This window comes from Thunnus albacares, chromosome 5, assembly GCF_914725855.1.
Source record: "Thunnus albacares chromosome 5, fThuAlb1.1, whole genome shotgun sequence".
NCBI classification, from domain to species: Eukaryota; Metazoa; Chordata; class Actinopteri; order Scombriformes; family Scombridae; genus Thunnus; species Thunnus albacares.
In genome coordinates this window covers 2986832-3003503 of record NC_058110.1, presented here as the reverse complement: position 1 = coordinate 3003503, position 16672 = coordinate 2986832, and the positions used below count along the sequence as shown (strand labels likewise).

General features: G+C 42.6%; 1 protein-coding gene across 1 annotated transcript; it reads right to left on the bottom strand.

Moving 5' to 3' along the window:
* Positions 1 to 80: 80 nt before the first annotated feature.
* Positions 81 to 16071, bottom strand: kiaa2013 (KIAA2013 ortholog). The gene is made up of 3 exons (XM_044352967.1): positions 14717 to 16071; positions 2770 to 3623; positions 81 to 582 (listed from the first exon to the last, which is right to left on the bottom strand). The coding sequence occupies exons 1-3, from the start codon at positions 15672 to 15674 to the stop codon at positions 532 to 534; spliced, it is 1863 nt and encodes a 620-aa protein (XP_044208902.1). The 5' UTR covers positions 15675 to 16071; the 3' UTR covers positions 81 to 531.
* Positions 16072 to 16672: the final 601 nt, after the last annotated feature.

Below are 16672 nucleotides of genomic sequence, written 5' to 3'. Positions count from 1 at the left end.
GGAGGACTGTGGATTTTGTCCCACATCACTTACATTGTCAGTGCATTATGATGGGATCTTCTAATGGTCAGTTTGAACATGAGGAATGATTACAGCAGGAAAAACCTGTTTCAACATTCATTTGGATTCCTGACTGTTTTAAGACAGACTTGAACAATTGTGAACCCTTTATGCAAAAAGGCAAACCATTTACAGGTTAGAGCTTTTCAAATGTGAGTATTTCCTGCATTTTGTTTGTTTGTTTTATATTATATTAAAATAATGTTCTTTGGGTTTCGGACAGCTGGTTGGACAAAACAATCAATTTAAATATATGAAATCGGTCTCTGGGACAAACCTAGGTGCCTCTACATCTTCTCACCAGCAAATCTCTCAATTGTATCACTCCACAGTAGATGACATTCCTTCAAAATGCAGAGTCATGCAGTAAAAAAATTAATAGTTATCAGTGCAAACTGTGACACATTGAGGACAAATGCGTGGCCTCATTTCAGATTCAGCACCAGCACACCCATGTTAGCTGTGTAGCGTTCAAGCAGAGTTCCTGGTATCACTGCAGCCATCTTCATTTTTTCTGGTGACCTGGTGAAGTCAGAGGGGAGGATTAGAACTGCTGAGAGACTGACTGTGACTACCTGACCCAGACTGCCTCCCAGAGGAAATGGAAAAAACATAGACCTGCTGAGGATAAGAGCTCTTTCATTGAGGCACAGCAGGGTTTGACAGGTCAGTAGTAAAGAGCCAAAGCCAACCCACAGATTTCTTGTTAATTTAATTAAGTGATTCAATATAAAACATCATCAAAACACAGGGGGAAAAAAGGAATAGCGGGAAGAGTCCTGGCAGAGTGAGCACACAGTCCATGCTGTCCCACAGGTGAACAGCTCATTGTGTAAGGACATCTGTAAACAAGTAGCCGTTTTACATGACAACAGACATCATGAACTTTTAGCACCACCTTTACTGTGCTAATTTAGGCTTGTGTTATTCGCTGGATGATTTTGCTTTGGGCTGATCCATTACAATCCTCTCTCTTTAAGTAACAGTAAGATTTGTTACAACTTGGGTTTTTTTTGTGGCTCTGGACAGGTCAAGAAAACAAGCAGTCAGACAACAAACAAACCAACAGTTTATTAAGATGATCTAAGCCACTTTACTTAAAAGGTCAAACTCAAAGTGAGTGCACCTAAAATGTTAATGATCCCAACTGTATGTCAACAATTACAACAGACAGTTTGGATAATCATTTTACCATTTTACCTTTGTATTTTCTTCCAGATGAGTTTGGCTAACCTGGAGGTTTGTTGACAGTCTGTCTGATCGTCCACCTGTTCTTAGACCTGTTTTTCACAATATTGCTGTGATCCCAGATTTCATCAATTAACTTGGTGAGTGAAATGTTATGAATTGTGTTATTCCTACTCCAGGGAGTCAAAGGTTTCCATTATTTCAGTTGCAAATCAACTCATCAGACACATGTTTCAGTTAGGTAATCAATCAGCATTATAGCTGCTCTAAGTTAAAGGTACTCAGTGGATGCGTCTTGCATAAGTTTTGTTTACATTCAGTCTTTCTCATCAAAACACATTTGCAAAGCTGATTTTATATATTTTTCTTATTGTAAAGATATCTCATGTGCAGAGCTAAACCAACTCATTTACTAACAAGTATTGTGTGTGTATCTTATTCTTCTGTGCTGTAGACCTCCATTGTTGTCCGAAAACTATTAAAAACGTTTTCAGCGAGTCACACTGGGTGACATGTTCCTTTATTATGAAGAGTTTGGTCGTGTTAGCTTGTTTAGAAATGGCTCCAAAAGATGCATAAGATGCAAACTAATTGGGGACCCACTCTAAGCTCCATAGTGCTACTTCAGTGGCAAAACCTCCACAGGGTACCTTTGAATTATTGTCAGTGCAGGTTCAAACTGAGAAGCCTTAAATCTTACTAAACAACAGTAACTAATGGATTACCTAACTCAAACAACTGACTGTGATGAAATGAATAAAAATAATGGCTTCCTTGAGGAGACACAAAAAACACATTTGAAAATCTAAAAACCTGTGTTACACTTCTCTAATGTGAAGTATACATAATTTATTGGGATTGCAAAAATACTGGTATGGCCCTTTTAGAACGCTGAATCAGGACAATATGAATGCTATTGCAAAGTGGCATTAACTTCTGGGTAAGCAAACAAAAGAAATAATCAACAAATAATAATCTCCTGATTTGAAAGGGAATAATAGCTCTTGTGCTTGTTTTTCTCCCGTTGCGATCAATAAAAGCTTGACATTCCACAATGGATATGAAGTGCATATGAAGAGGTGGTGTGTGCTAAAATGACACCGTAACCCAAATAGTTAATTGTAACTTCAAGGTCTGTAATCTTGAATAAAGGCTACTATCCTACTGATGGTTTCAATTAATATCAGGTTTCCTCATTTCAACAGCTGCAGTGAAAAACTTCTTCAACACAGAACGAGAATTGTGGAATCATCTTTTGTGCGAGGGGGAAGGGAGGTGTGTAAGGCTTTTATGCCAGCCCTCAAAACATGTACCACTTGAGATGGGAAAATAAAGTTCACTCACAGAGAAGGTGAAAGTCAAAACTGAGAAACCAACCCACAGAGAGAGCGTCAATAGAGAGAGGAAATCTTTGCCACCACACACACACACACACAAGTAAAAGAAAAACGGCGCAGAGCAGATCAGTTTGCAGTTTGCAGTTTTATGCTTCCAGTTATGTTTTAATACTGCCGTTTATACCTTGCTCCTGAAGAGGGGCTTTGCGCCGGGGCCACAGTACTCGTTGTATATGAGCTTGAAGAGGAAAAGGTGGAAGAGCGTTATGAGCGAGGCCACGCTGAACCAGAAGAGGAAGGGCAGGCCTGGGTACCTGTTGGCCATGTGTTCCTCGTGTGCCAGGATGGCCTTGAGGTGCAAGGTGTGGCGGAGGTCCTGCAGGTGGCGCAGATCTGTGGAGATGTAGAGCAGTGGTGTGATGGGTTGGGTCACCATTACAGGGAAGGTGTGACCTTTGATCTCTGATGTCAGCTCCACAGGCTCGTTGAGGCAGCCAGCCTCACAGGCGTACAGTTTCACCGGCTTCTCTTGCTGCTTCACCGACACATGAAGAAAAGGCTTCCCCTCCACATCCAGCAGCACGGCCAGGTTAATGAGGTCCTGGTTGTAGTGGATCCCTCTCAAGGCGTAGCTGTTGTGCAGAACGTCCGGATCAGCCTGGAACTGCAGGTGGTTCTCTGTGAACTGAAGGCCGCCGAAGCTGAGCACCATGCCCTGCATGGCTCCGTGGGCTCCAGCTGCCACAAGCACTTTGCAGCCTCTCTTCTGCAGAGTCAGAGTCCACAGCGTAACTAGCTGGAGGATTTGAGCGGTGCTGCTCACCCGCTCAGGCCACAGATTTTCTGCATGCATGGTGGCGTGGCCACTGAAGCAGTGGTCAGCATAGTTGAGGCTTGACTCCAGACGAGCACGCTCCTCGCTGCTCAGCCTTCGGTCCAGCAGGGGAGTTGTGGAGGAGGACAGGATGTAGTAGAGGGTGGTGTTCACTGTGCGGCTTGATGGTGTGTGGGAGTCAGTGATCTTCCTCATTTCAACACCTGAATGAACAAAGAAACAGAAGCAGAACTTCACAAAAGCCAGGCAGGTAGTGTATTTCCAAGGATTGATTACTTTTTTTCTGTTTTCTGTCACATCACAGGCATTTTCCACTCGTTCTCTTCTGTGAGTAAATATTTTATTTCCATTTTAACTCTACATGCTCACAACTACACAGATACATTGCACATTCTGAGTCCCAGTCTGTGAAAAAGGTCAGTTGGTGGTTTCATTTCCAGTCAATGAGCACAGTGAGTGAAGGGAGTTGATCTTCTAATGTGTTGCAGGAACAAGGGATCACTCCAAGACACATCCATTAACAGCTTACCATATTAACCAATGATTAAGTTGCTCTCCTCACATGATCAACTGATCCAGACATGCTGCAGGCATGACTTGTCACAGACTGAGTGTGTGATGGTGAGGCTACTTAGCGGTAGCTGTGAACATAGCAGTATGTACAGTTTAGTCTGTTTATCAGAAAAGAAACGCTACACCTCCTCAAGACCAAAGCCAGGTTCCCATGTCTTGCTTGACACCTGCTAACTGAAGTAAAGGGGGTTAGCCCCAAAGTTACCAGTGACTTCGACCCTGGAGCAGAATACAACATCTCTCCTGTGCTTACCGGTCTGGATGAGGAAGCAGGAATGATTAACACTGACAACAACAAACAAACCCTATTGCGGGATGGCTGTAGAGCGGGTCATCCACTATTCACAAGTGGTAGTTCGATTCCGAGCTCCTCCAGTCCACATGTCGAAGTGTCCTTGGACAAGATACTGAAACCCTATGTTATTGTGGAATTGTTTTGAGTCATCATATCATGCATCAAATCCCATAATCCTCCCTGTCCTCATTCTTCAAAGGACATCTACATGAAAGTTACTGTTATAAGAGTAGCGTAGCTGCTTTAAGGAATAGGGCAGTGTGTAATGTGTATGCGTAGCGAGTAGGGGCACAACGGATCACAAAACTCACGGTTCGGATCATATCACAGATTTGAGTCATGGATCGGATCATTTTTCGGATCAGCAAAAAAAAAGAAAAAAAAGGGGAGAGACAAATAAAACTTTGTTTTCCATATATTCTGTAAAAGGAAGGAAGTTTTGCCCATGGTCTTAAATGAAAACAACATTCAAGATGTCCAATGTTTAAATCAAATCTTAAAATATATAAAATATTCAAAGCTCAATTGTTAAATTAAATTGGAATATGAGGCCTGATACCTTCCTCCTTTAAACATGGTAGTGAATGAAACAACAGCCTGTGTCCACATCATCAAAACTTGATGATAACTTACAAACATGAACACACGTCTTGTCCTGCAGCTTAGTTTGTTGAATGAGCCACCAAACAAACATTCACCAGTTGGGAAAACCTGGCGAGTTCCCCAGAATGTCTTCAAGCCCGTCTGCCCTGATTCCAGTCCCTCTCTGATACCTCCACTCACCAAGCTGTGGTTGTTTTTTGCGTTTCCTTTTTGGTTTTGTTCTCCACTGACAACACACACCTCACATTAGACAACACATTCATACACTTTCATACACCACTGATACTGACTTCCACATCCCATTGCAATTATTGTTATTTACTTTAATAAATTTCAGATTATTATCGCTGAGTTTGGGCATGCGTCTCCCTCCTTTGTTGTGGCCTGCGAGCCACCACCACAGCCAAGCCAGAACAGCCATAACACCCAACTATTCCCCAGCAACTGCAGGAGTCCTACAGCCAAAGTTCAGCTGAACTCAACAGAGAGGAGCTCCAGCTAGCTCAGCTGCTGTGCACCTATAGCAGTGTGTGCCCATAGTGATGGTATGTAAAGGGAACGGAACGTACTGCCTCTGCATAGATTACAGGGCCCAAAACAACTGCAGCGTTAAAGACGCTCACCTGTGGCCCTGCATCCAAAACAGACTTAACACCCTCTCCACTGCCAAATGGATCTTGCCTCTGGCTATTGGCAAGTCAAACTGATCCCCAGGGCTCACCGAGTGTCAGTCTTCTGCACCAGAAAGGGACTGTTCGAATGGAACGTTCTGCCGTTTGGACTGTGCAACGCTCTGTGGACGTTCCAGTGGCTGATGGACCATGCCTCAACTGGCATGCAGTGGGAGAGACCTCATTGTGCTGGACCAGGACATGTCAGAAATGCTGCAACAACTTGGCCAGGTTTTCAATAGGCTGCACTAAGTCAACATGAAACTGAAACCTGCTAAATGCTGCTTCTTCAGCCGTCAAGTAGCCTACCCAGGCCACATCATCTCCAAGTGTGGCGTGGTCACCGACCCCATCAAAGTCCAGAAGGTGTAGGAGTGGCTTATACCTACATCACTCCAGGAGGTCCGTCAATTAATCAGCTTGGCATCATACCATCTACGGTTTGTCGCTGTGTCCCTCCTTGCCCTGACCAAGAAATACGCCCGTTTTGAGGGGACTACAGAATGCCAAGTGGTATTCGACAGACTCACGCACCTGCTAACCACCGCACTCCAGACTTGTCCAAAGCCCAGCCCCTTAAGACGCCAAAGGCCCCCATGGGCACTGTCAGGGTGGGAGCCCCGATGGAGCGTATTATCTCGGATATCATGGGGCCACTGAATGAGACAGAGTGCAACAACTGTTATGTGCTCATGATACAGTACTATTTCATAAAACTGGGGGAAGCCTTCCCCCTACCAAACGACCAGGCAGTGACTGTGGCTGAAGTGCTTGCCTCAAAGGGAGTGTGTTCTTATGGGGAACCACAGACATTGCATGATAGTGACCAGGGTCAGGACTTTGAGTTCCAAGTGTTCAAGCATAAGTGGAGTGACCACAATGGCAGAGGGGGCGGTGCCCCCGGGCCCACACTCAATAGAGGCCCCGCTGGGGACATAGTGTGCGACCCAATTCGTGAGCACAGCAGGAATAGTAGAACTCTTTTAACTTTTTCAATTCATTCTCTATGGTAGTGCTTATCACTATGGATGTAATCCCCCCTCTGACCACAATGTGGGTTGCAATGGCAGAGTGGCGCTGTCCGTATTTCTGCTTGGTGACTCTGCAGGAAGTGAAGACTGCAGAAGCAGTGATTCAAAGTTAATGACCAACTCTGCTGAAAACTTTATCCAAAATATGAGCTATTCGTGTCTTTTTATGTTTTTGGTGAATGAAACTCGCAAAACGAAGTTTCAGCTGCCTGAGGCTCATTATGAGCTATTTGGGTTTGTGCATGGATGAGGCCAGACTATCCGACCTCACTTTAATGGACAACACTACACTACAGGCTGAGCAGGGACAACAATTGATGAGTGAAACATGTAACTTGAAACTGTAACTGGAATTGTAACTGGAAATTATGTTATGTACTGGATCTTATACTGGGACTGACAGGCCCGCCAAGACTTTGAATAAGGTGGATCTTCCCCAGTTTTGCATTTATAAGCGATCAGTCACCTGTTTACTGTGTGTGATTTGAGAATGAGCCTGTGCAGAAGCTCTGTCTGCTTGTTGCTTGTGAGAATTCATTCATGGATATAGCAAATAAGAGTGAGTAAATCATGTATTTGACACATGCAGTGATACTTTTTGACATGAACAAAAACTCTTAAAGAAAAAAGAAATGTGTGTAAAGTCATGTATCTACAGTATATATGCATTGTTTCTTTTTATATGCCATCTAAATGCCATCCTAGAGTTTTCAAATTCAATGTAACGTGGTTTGTTGTATTAGACCACTATGAAACACTCTACTTGATAAAATGACATTATCCTACTTTTTACCTTATTTCTTTATAATGACCTGTCTGACCACAGTGCTATTATAAGTGCTTAGTTTCAGACTAAATTTAGCTAACCTTGATAAATATGTAGGGTCACAAGATGATAAAAAGTATAAAACAGAAAACACTGCACTGCTCTTTTCTTGGGAAATACAGGGCATTCTCACCTTTTCTGGGCTCAACAAAGATACAAACATCCATAATTAGTCTTTATTAACTTAAATTCTGGTTATGAAGAAATCAGTCATAATGTTGTATTAATCTGTTATTTAACTCCATGCCCACTGCATCTTGGCATCCGTCAGTCACACTGCCTGTGGTGTTGTAGACCGCTGTGTCTATTTTATGTTTGTTATTTCTGTGTAAGAAAGACATGGCACTGAGACAGTGCACCTGGCTTGTTGCTGACTATTGGCGGTGGTGCTGAACCGTTCATTAATCGATGCACAATAAGCACTGTGAGCTGTCCTCGGTGCTGAAACATTTGAATGTAGCAGGCAACCTGTTTTCTTTTTTTGTTCTTTAGAACAAGCATGTCTGACAAAGTAGCTTCACTATATATAGTGAAGTACTATACTATATTACTTAGACATAGACTTGCTTTGCTCAATAAGTGACAATTTGTGTTTATGGATAGGATAGGATATATTAGCTATTTTACGGTTGTGAATTATTTTAAAATGACTTTATCATAAGGGCCCCTCAAGAATGCTCTGCCCCCTCCGTGCTGAGAGTCCAGCTCCGCCCTTGTGTCCAAGAAAATGTGCACACTATTTGGTATTGATAAAACACACACTACACCCTTCCGACCACAGTCTGATGACCAAGTAGAGTTCAGAGCCACCCTGCAAAAGATTCTGGCCACTACAGCCGAGCGCTGTTACTGGGACTTGGACCTGATAATCTACTATGCTGTCATGGCCTACAGAGCGAAAAGGCACAGTGCCACTGGTTTCATAACTTCCCAACTTCATGATGTTCAGCCAGGAAGTGAGTGATCTGGTGGACCTGGTAACTGGAGATACTGTGTGGTACCTCATTAAGGGCACATGGAAAGTCAAGATCAGGGTCAGAAAGTTTCTTCTGTCATATGAAGGTCCATTTTTCATTCTGGGACAGCTGAAAGACCTAGTGTATTGCATCAAGAAAGGCCCGAAAGACCAAAGTAAAAGTGGTTCACCACGATCAGCTAAAGCCCTATCACAGCCACGATCCACTGGACAACACCTGGGCCATGGAGCAGGCTCAGGTCTGCACAACTGTGGAAGTGTCACACCCAGACTTGGACATGGATCCTGCAGACCCAGACCTGGGGTTCTCTGGGCTGTTCTCCAACATAGACATTCCACCAGATCCAGCAGGGTATGTCCCTGCAACTGTTGTCTCACTCCCCTCCATCTTTCCTCACCTGGACTTCTCTTCCCCTGGGGACTTTCAGGATAGTGGGGTGGTGCAGTGGAGCTACCTCACCATGGCCATCGCCCTCAAAGGCCAACCCAACTACGGAGACCCCTGACTAAGTATGGTGAGTTGGTTGCTCAATAAGTTCATGAGTTTAAACAACAAAACAAAAAAACAAGGTGGAATGTTTTGTACTGTTTACTGCTATTGAAGCTAATTGTTAATTATGTTTATTATTTTAAAAAAAGAACTTGAGGAGTATTGGTTTGACAACAATTATGCACTGCGACAAAACTGTATTTCTTTGTTAACGGTAGTGGTGCAACGGATCGTAGTTGATCGGTGATCCGAACGGATCGCCCCCCACGGTTCGGCACACATGTTAAGTGCAAAATTTAATGTCTCATTTAAGACAATGTAAACAAACTGCTGTAAGTGCAAGTCATGGACAGACAGCACGTCACTAACAGGGATTTTGAAGAGCAACGACCAAACCAGCATCTAATGGGTCCGCAGTGACATCTGCAGGTATGTTTACACACTGTTTAATGTGCTGTAGCTGAGCAGCTAATTAGCTGTCTAGCTGCTGACTGATGTTATCACTTTTCCCTGCTGAATGTTTGTTTGGTAGCTCATTCAACAAGCTGCAGGACAAGACATGTCTTCATGTTTGTAAGTTATCAAGTTGTGATGATGTGGACACAGGCTGTTGTTTCATTCACTACCATGTTTAAAAGAGGAAGGTATCAGGCTTCATATTGCAATTTCATTTTTGACAACTGAGCATTGAATATTTTATATATTTTAAGATTTGATTTAAACATTGGACATCTTGAATGTTGTTTTCATTTAACACCATGGGTAAAAGTTCCTTGCTGTAAGTGTTTTACAGAATATAGCCTATACGTCGACACTCTATGTTGTATTCATATACTCTTTGGAAGACGCCATTGTGGGTTTGAAAATTGTTGGAAACTTTTGGGATAATGTAACCACACAACATAATAAATTATATAACATAGGTATAGTCATTTTTAGACATTTTAATGGGGAATAGTTTGATATTATATCTTTAACACAAACCTCCACTCTGTAGGGCCAGGTATCAAACCTCTTTACTACTTTAGTGAAGAGGTCTAGTACTTTTTGGTATTGAACAAAATGTCTGTAAAGGCAATTACAGTTGCTAAACTGTCACTTACTGAAAGATAGCATCAAATGTTGTCCAACCGATAATCTTATGTACTTCATTTAAACTATGAGTTTCTATTTTAAATCCAAATTTTGCCAGTTTTTGACTGTGTTTAGACATTTACATTTGAGAATTTTGGCCTCTTCTCTGAAATGAAAAGCATTTTGCAGAAAATCATGTTTATAATTCTCAAACTGAGGTATAAAAAATTGTATTGTATCGGCAGTAGTATCAAAAACTGAATATATCATAAAATAACAACACTCTATAGGGTCATTCCTTTTGAAATCAACAGAGGCCTACCAACAGACCATTTTGTATTTGCTTCATACATGATGTAAATAATGTCATTGTACCCAACAACTAGTATGCAAAATTTTTGACTTGTATATAGTTTCTGAGATTAAAAAGGGGCGTGGTCTGCCAAAAATGAGTGTTGCTAAAATCAGCTTAGCACAAAAAGTAAGGAAATTTGTGTTTGGTAGATTATTTCTTTGTTGTAACAATGCTTCTTGGCAATAAATCTTATACCGTTGGAAAGCCTGTTTCTTTCCCTTTTAAATGGTGCCACATTTGTAAGGAATATGCATTTGTGGGATGAGCAGCAGAGCTATGTGGGTTGAGCCCATGAAAAATATGCCAAATCTTCTCTGCCAATGCCAAACAGCTTATACTGCCATTGACTCTTGTTTGGTGTTTGGTGGATTGGATGATTGAATTTTGAAGGAACGAGACATATTGGCAATTGGTGGAAGAACCATACACAGCCACAACAGCCTGGCACCTCCTCCTCATGCTGGTCAACAGCTTGGTCACATGCTGCTGTGGGATGGCATCCCATCAGTCAGCCAACGTGGTTGTGTTGGTCACTCTGGCACCAACAGCACGCCCAAGCTGATCCCACAAGTGTCCACTCCCAAATTCTGGAGGTACTCTGATAAACCCCACAAACCGACAAATGCTGGTTGAAGAATGGGAAGCCATCCCACAGCAGTGTGTGAACAGGCTGGTGACCAGCATGAGGAGGAGGTGCCGGGCTGCTAAGTTTATTACAAAGTTCCATAAGTGATTACTTTTGAATTATTCATGCTAGATGCTTGAAATTTTCAGGGATTGCTCTACACTATAAGATGTCTTTAATTTGTAAAATAGTTGGCTCACAGGTGCATATTTGCAAAGTTTTGGCTTGCTGAAAATTGTATTTAAAAAAATGCAGCAGTGAAACAACAAGCATTTGAAACAGCTGTGCTGTAGTTTGAAACAGTCAATAAAATTCAGTAAATAGTGAAGCTGCCTGTTTCATTACTTTATATTCATGTAATAAATGAGTAAATGTCAATTAGATGATAATCTGCATGAGAAATTAAGAAATAGAAAAAAAAATTGTTTCTAATAATCATCCGCTTATAGTGATCAATTTGACCCGGACAGACGTGATCGCTATAAGCCCTTTCCACTGCACAAGCCAAAGATTTTGCTCACTAGTTTTTGGGTACAATGACATTATTTACATAAAGTATGAAGCAAATCTAAGATGGTCAGTCAGGAAAATTTTCGAAAATCTGTTGATTCGACCTGGAATTACCCTATAACTTTGAAGTGAATTGTCCAGTCAGCAAGACTTAAAGGACAACACAGTGCAAAGCCCGTTTGTTTTCCAGTAAAATGCTTCATCACTCTGTGGTGACAGTGCAGTTTGGAGATTTCAAACCATAAAAAATGCAGAGCTGGGTATTGATATTGGGTACCTTTATGGTACCAACCAATATTTTGGTACTAGCAAGCATAACTCAGGTAATCTCGTCAGCATCAGGATGCCTGACCTGGTTTGTAAAAACGTACATATACACTATGTCCACCTGCTTTCACAAGACCCAAGTTCCACATTTCACATGATGACAACTTAAGGCCACAGGACGTGGCTGAAGACTCAAATCTAATAAGTGCTGTCTTTTACAGCCCAACCCATATTGGATACCAATAACTACGTATATTTGAAAGTTTACAAAATCCAATAACAATGTACTACACAATACACGTCCAACATTATTATTATTATATACTACAGCTGCAATAATTAATTAATTAGTTGCCAACTATTGAATTAATCACCAACTATTTTGATTGATTAATCATTTTGAGTCATTTCTTAAGAAGAGAAAATGTCCAAATTCTTTGATAACAGCTTCTCAAATGTGAATATTTCCTGAATGTATTTTGGTTGTGTGTTGTGGACTGTTCTGGACAAAAGAAGACATTTGAGGACGTCATCTTGAGCTTTAGGAAGCAGTGATCAACATTCAATAGCCTAAACAACTAATCTGTTGATCGAGAAAATAATCAATGGATTAAACAATAATGAAAATAATTGTTCGTCGCAGCTCTATTATATACAAGTCCAACATAAACACCAATACCAAATATATCCGCAATAAGCTAATGCATCTAAACAATCTCTAAACAACACCAGTCCCCACAAAATGTGGGCTGACAACTGTTTGGTGAAAGTGTCACCCTGAGGTAAAGTAGAAACCTACCAAAGTAAGATTCTGTATACGGTATGCAAGTACAGATATGCAGTGTTTCCCCTATAATAGTACAGGCTTAGTGGGCCGCCAGACCAATGAGAACACCCGCCAGGCTAAAAAATATTTTTTAATGCCAAAAATAACGCCAAATATCCATTCATTCAGAAATCAATAGCATCTTTGGCCTGGTGGGGGGGCAAACAAGTCAACCAAGGAGAAACACTGGATATGTCTGTTTTTGCCATATTTAGCTCCTAGCAGATGATATGAAATTTTCTGGACAGCAAGGCATTTAGGCTCCAAACAGATACAGATGAAACAATGTAAGCAAACACCAACATCTTTACAGGCTATGCCATGTATAACCTATGCAAATAACCAACAACTATATTCCAATTTGCAATTCACTTCATCAGAATGAGGAGAACATTTTTATTGGCTGAGGTGAAGCCATACTGATGCTGCCTCTATGTCGTTTGTTGGATTACTACCTCCAGAGGGGTTTACTACGAAGCAAGTTCAACATAACCAGGCTTTCTTTGTGTAAGCTGGCTCGACAAACCCTAAACTCGCCATCAGAGATAACTGGTATCATGACGGTGGTTATGAACTTTCCTTGTTAACCCAGGCTTTCTGCTTTAAGCTCTGTGCGCATCCCCATAAAAGGGGGCATTTGGCGCATCATTTGACTCAAATTTACAACATGACATATCAAATCAATGGTAAGTATGATAAAAGACGAATCAGTTTTCTAATTGGTGTTCTAATAGCTGTAGTAGCAGCAGTGTTAAACGGACTTTGCAGCAAATCAGGTAGTTAGTGAAAGGACGGCGCTTTTTATTGCTGATTTAAGCCGAAACTCAGAACATAACCTGCTTCGGACCAGGTGAAGTTTGCAGTATAAGTTACCATGGTGATGTAGTCAGATTAAAAGAGAGCCACCTTCATGACATTGAAAACCCTTTCTTTATGCTCAACATACCTCGCTAACCCACTAATCTCGCTTCGTAGTATACCCCTCTGGTCTCAGCAAGTATCATCTACCATAAGATCATTTCAGTTAAAGGCATACTATGCAGGATTTTCCTAAAAAACGATGTATAGACTCATAATCCCTCTCAATCATCAATTATGACCCATTTATTTGTGTTTTAGAACATAACCGCTGTGAAACAATCAGAAAATAACATTTATTTATCTGATTCACTGCTTTGTTCTTGCCAGCACCGCTCACTTTCTTCATTCACCCTCTGGCTCACTTGACCACCACTGCGCTCTCTCTGGCCCTGTTCACACCTGGAATTAACATGCGTCTCAGGTGATCTGATCACAAGTGGACAGCTCCAAGTACAGGTGTGACGCATTGGGATCCGATCACTCAGACCATATTCAAAGGTGGTCTGGGCCGCATGTGGCCACATTCATTTAGCAGTGTCAACGCAATGCATTGTATATTTGTTTATCCTGTTATCAAACAAATTGAACACAACTTTGGACGGAGGTCGCACGGACCACCAGTCCTCCCGCCAGTTAAAAAACAAACGAATACGGTCCTTGCAAATGAAAATGATGGATGTGTTTATTTGCATATAGGACGGGGAAGTGAGATCCAATCACAAGTGGTCAGTGAAGACACATGTGGAGAGGCATGTTAATATCAGGTGTGAACAGATGTACTTAGAGCTGTCCACTTGTGATCGGATCACCTATGATGCATGTTAATGCCAGGTGTAAAAAGGGCGTCTCTCTGCTCTCAGATCACTCAAGCCAGGAAGGAGAAGCCAACTTTGAATGCTGTGTTTACAAACACCAACAGACACATCCCGCATAGTATACCTTTAAATATCTACAGCGATCAGCTGCATTTCACAAGATGTGCATTGATTCAATAGTTATATCACTACTTTCACTGTAAGTTTTTACAGTGCTGCCTCTGCTGTAATTTTAGCTGGCATGAATTCTAACGCTTATCATGATCTTTGACCTTCAAAAGCACACCTCATTTAAATATTTCTGAATGTTCTTGCACACATTTCTGGCAGCCATTGGTTTCCATTCATTTCAACATGTCTTAAAGTCAACTTATGGGGACCTGAAATTTCTTCAGTAAATGTCAGCTGTCACAGTAGATATGTTGTAACGCAATAATAGCACAATAATGCACGGTGTATGTGATCTGTGGTGCGTGGACTCCTACCACCTCAGCTCACCTGAAATGAAGAGGTCCATCCAAGCCTGCTGGTGATCTACCACCAGCTCATCTACGCTGGTCCTCAGCAGTTCCACCAGTTCCTTTTTGGCTCCCTCTCGGAGAGTGCTGAACGTCTCCTCCAGCTTGGAGGACTCGATGGGCTCAGAGGTCCACACCACTGACAGGATATTGTCTGTGTACTCTGATTTAGCAGAGACCTGGATCCTGCTGTTCAGCTTCTTGGTGACCACCACCACCAGCACCATCTGGTTACTCTCCACAGGCACTCTGCCGGAGAAGATCACAACCTCCCTGTCCTCCACTTTCTCCACACTGGTGGAGAACTTGCTTCCAAAGGGGGGGCTGTCATAGGAGGCGTCCAGGGAGGCGGGCCTGTCAGACGGATTGTTGATGTGTATTCGCTGCAGATAGACGTTAGTCCGGCTTCTGTGGGCGATGAACTCCTCTCTGATGGTGATGCAGTCCCGGACTGACTGCAGGGCGGCCGGGGAGGCACAGCGGACCGACAACACGGCTCCTTTCCGGAACCACAGCATGGAGGCCTGAGCCTCGGCCCGCGTCCCCTCCAGATGGACGCTGACTCTCGGGGAGTATTCGGTCTGGTGGACCGGAGCCGAGCCGGGCTGTGAAGACGACGCTACCCACAGTTTGTTAGAGTCGATGTCAATCAGAATATGTCCGTTACCGGATACAAAAGGTGTGTGTAGCTGCTCCTGAGGTGTGCTGTATATCCCCTCTCCTCGGTCCACCAGAGACTTCCACCTGTGGATCTCAGCCAGAAGACACTGTCCGGCGGCCCCCTCGGGCCCGGCTGGGCCCCTGAGAAGCCTCCAGCTGCGCCCTGCTCCCAGGTACCAGGACGAGATGAGGAAGAGCAGCAGCGCGATGAGAAGTCTCCGAGCCCAGCTGCTCGATAACAAACCCGGCAGCCCCTTCAGCCTCTGCTGGAGCCACATGGTGTTTGAACGATGGAAGCCCAGCTGTGAGTCAGGTTGAAAGTGTTCGGATGTCACATTGAAAGTGTCTAAGACTCAAACCATGTTCAGCAGGATCAACGCTAACAGACTGGCTCCGCTAGCTTTTAGCTAATTTAGTTGAGCTCGGTGAACGCCAGCTGTCAGAAATGTCTTGTTGTTTCTCGCATCGTTATGTTATAGTTATAGTCGTATCCTTTGGCAGGTGTGTGACAGTCGTCGAGTTGTCGTATCTCTGGTTATATCGTGTTTTGTTCGCCTGCAGGTAGAAGAAATACCTGTCTTCCTAAATAACTGCAGCTTGTACACTTCTGGTTTGTCACAACTGTCGTAAAGCAAAATGGCACACGGCGGAGACCGGAAATGTCGCAAAACATGGTGAACGTATTTACTTTTTTCCTTCTTCTTCTTCTTCTTCTTCTTCTTCTTCTTCTTCTTCTTCTTCTTCTTTCCGTTTTATGGCGGGTGGCAACCAACGTAAAGAAGCAGTACCGCCACCTACTATGTTGGAGTTTGGACCAAAATTATTAGACCCCATAAACAAACTCAGAGAAAAGGAAAAAAAAATGTATTTCCTGAACACTAAATTCTGTTGATCAATCCAGTTTCTTTCAAGTAGTGGAAAAGACTCCCTAACCTGATGGCAAATACACTTTCCAGACTCAATTCTTCCACTCCAAGCTTCCTGATTTCTCTCTTTAATAATTCTCGCTCTTGAGAATATGCTCCACTGATTCCTCTATTTGACATAGGTTACATTATCCTAAGGGATGTTTGTTTATTAATTGCTGTGTTTTATTTAGTCTGGTGTGTCCTAGCCTCAACCTTGTTAAGATGTTCTCCTCTTTGGTGCTTCTTTTAGCTGACCTCACTGTGCCTACTTCTCGCTGTACTGCATAAAGGTGTTGTCCTGTGTTTGCTGTATCCCAACTGTGCTGCCACTCTTTAATGATGTTTCTTTTGAATATTCCTTTTGCTTC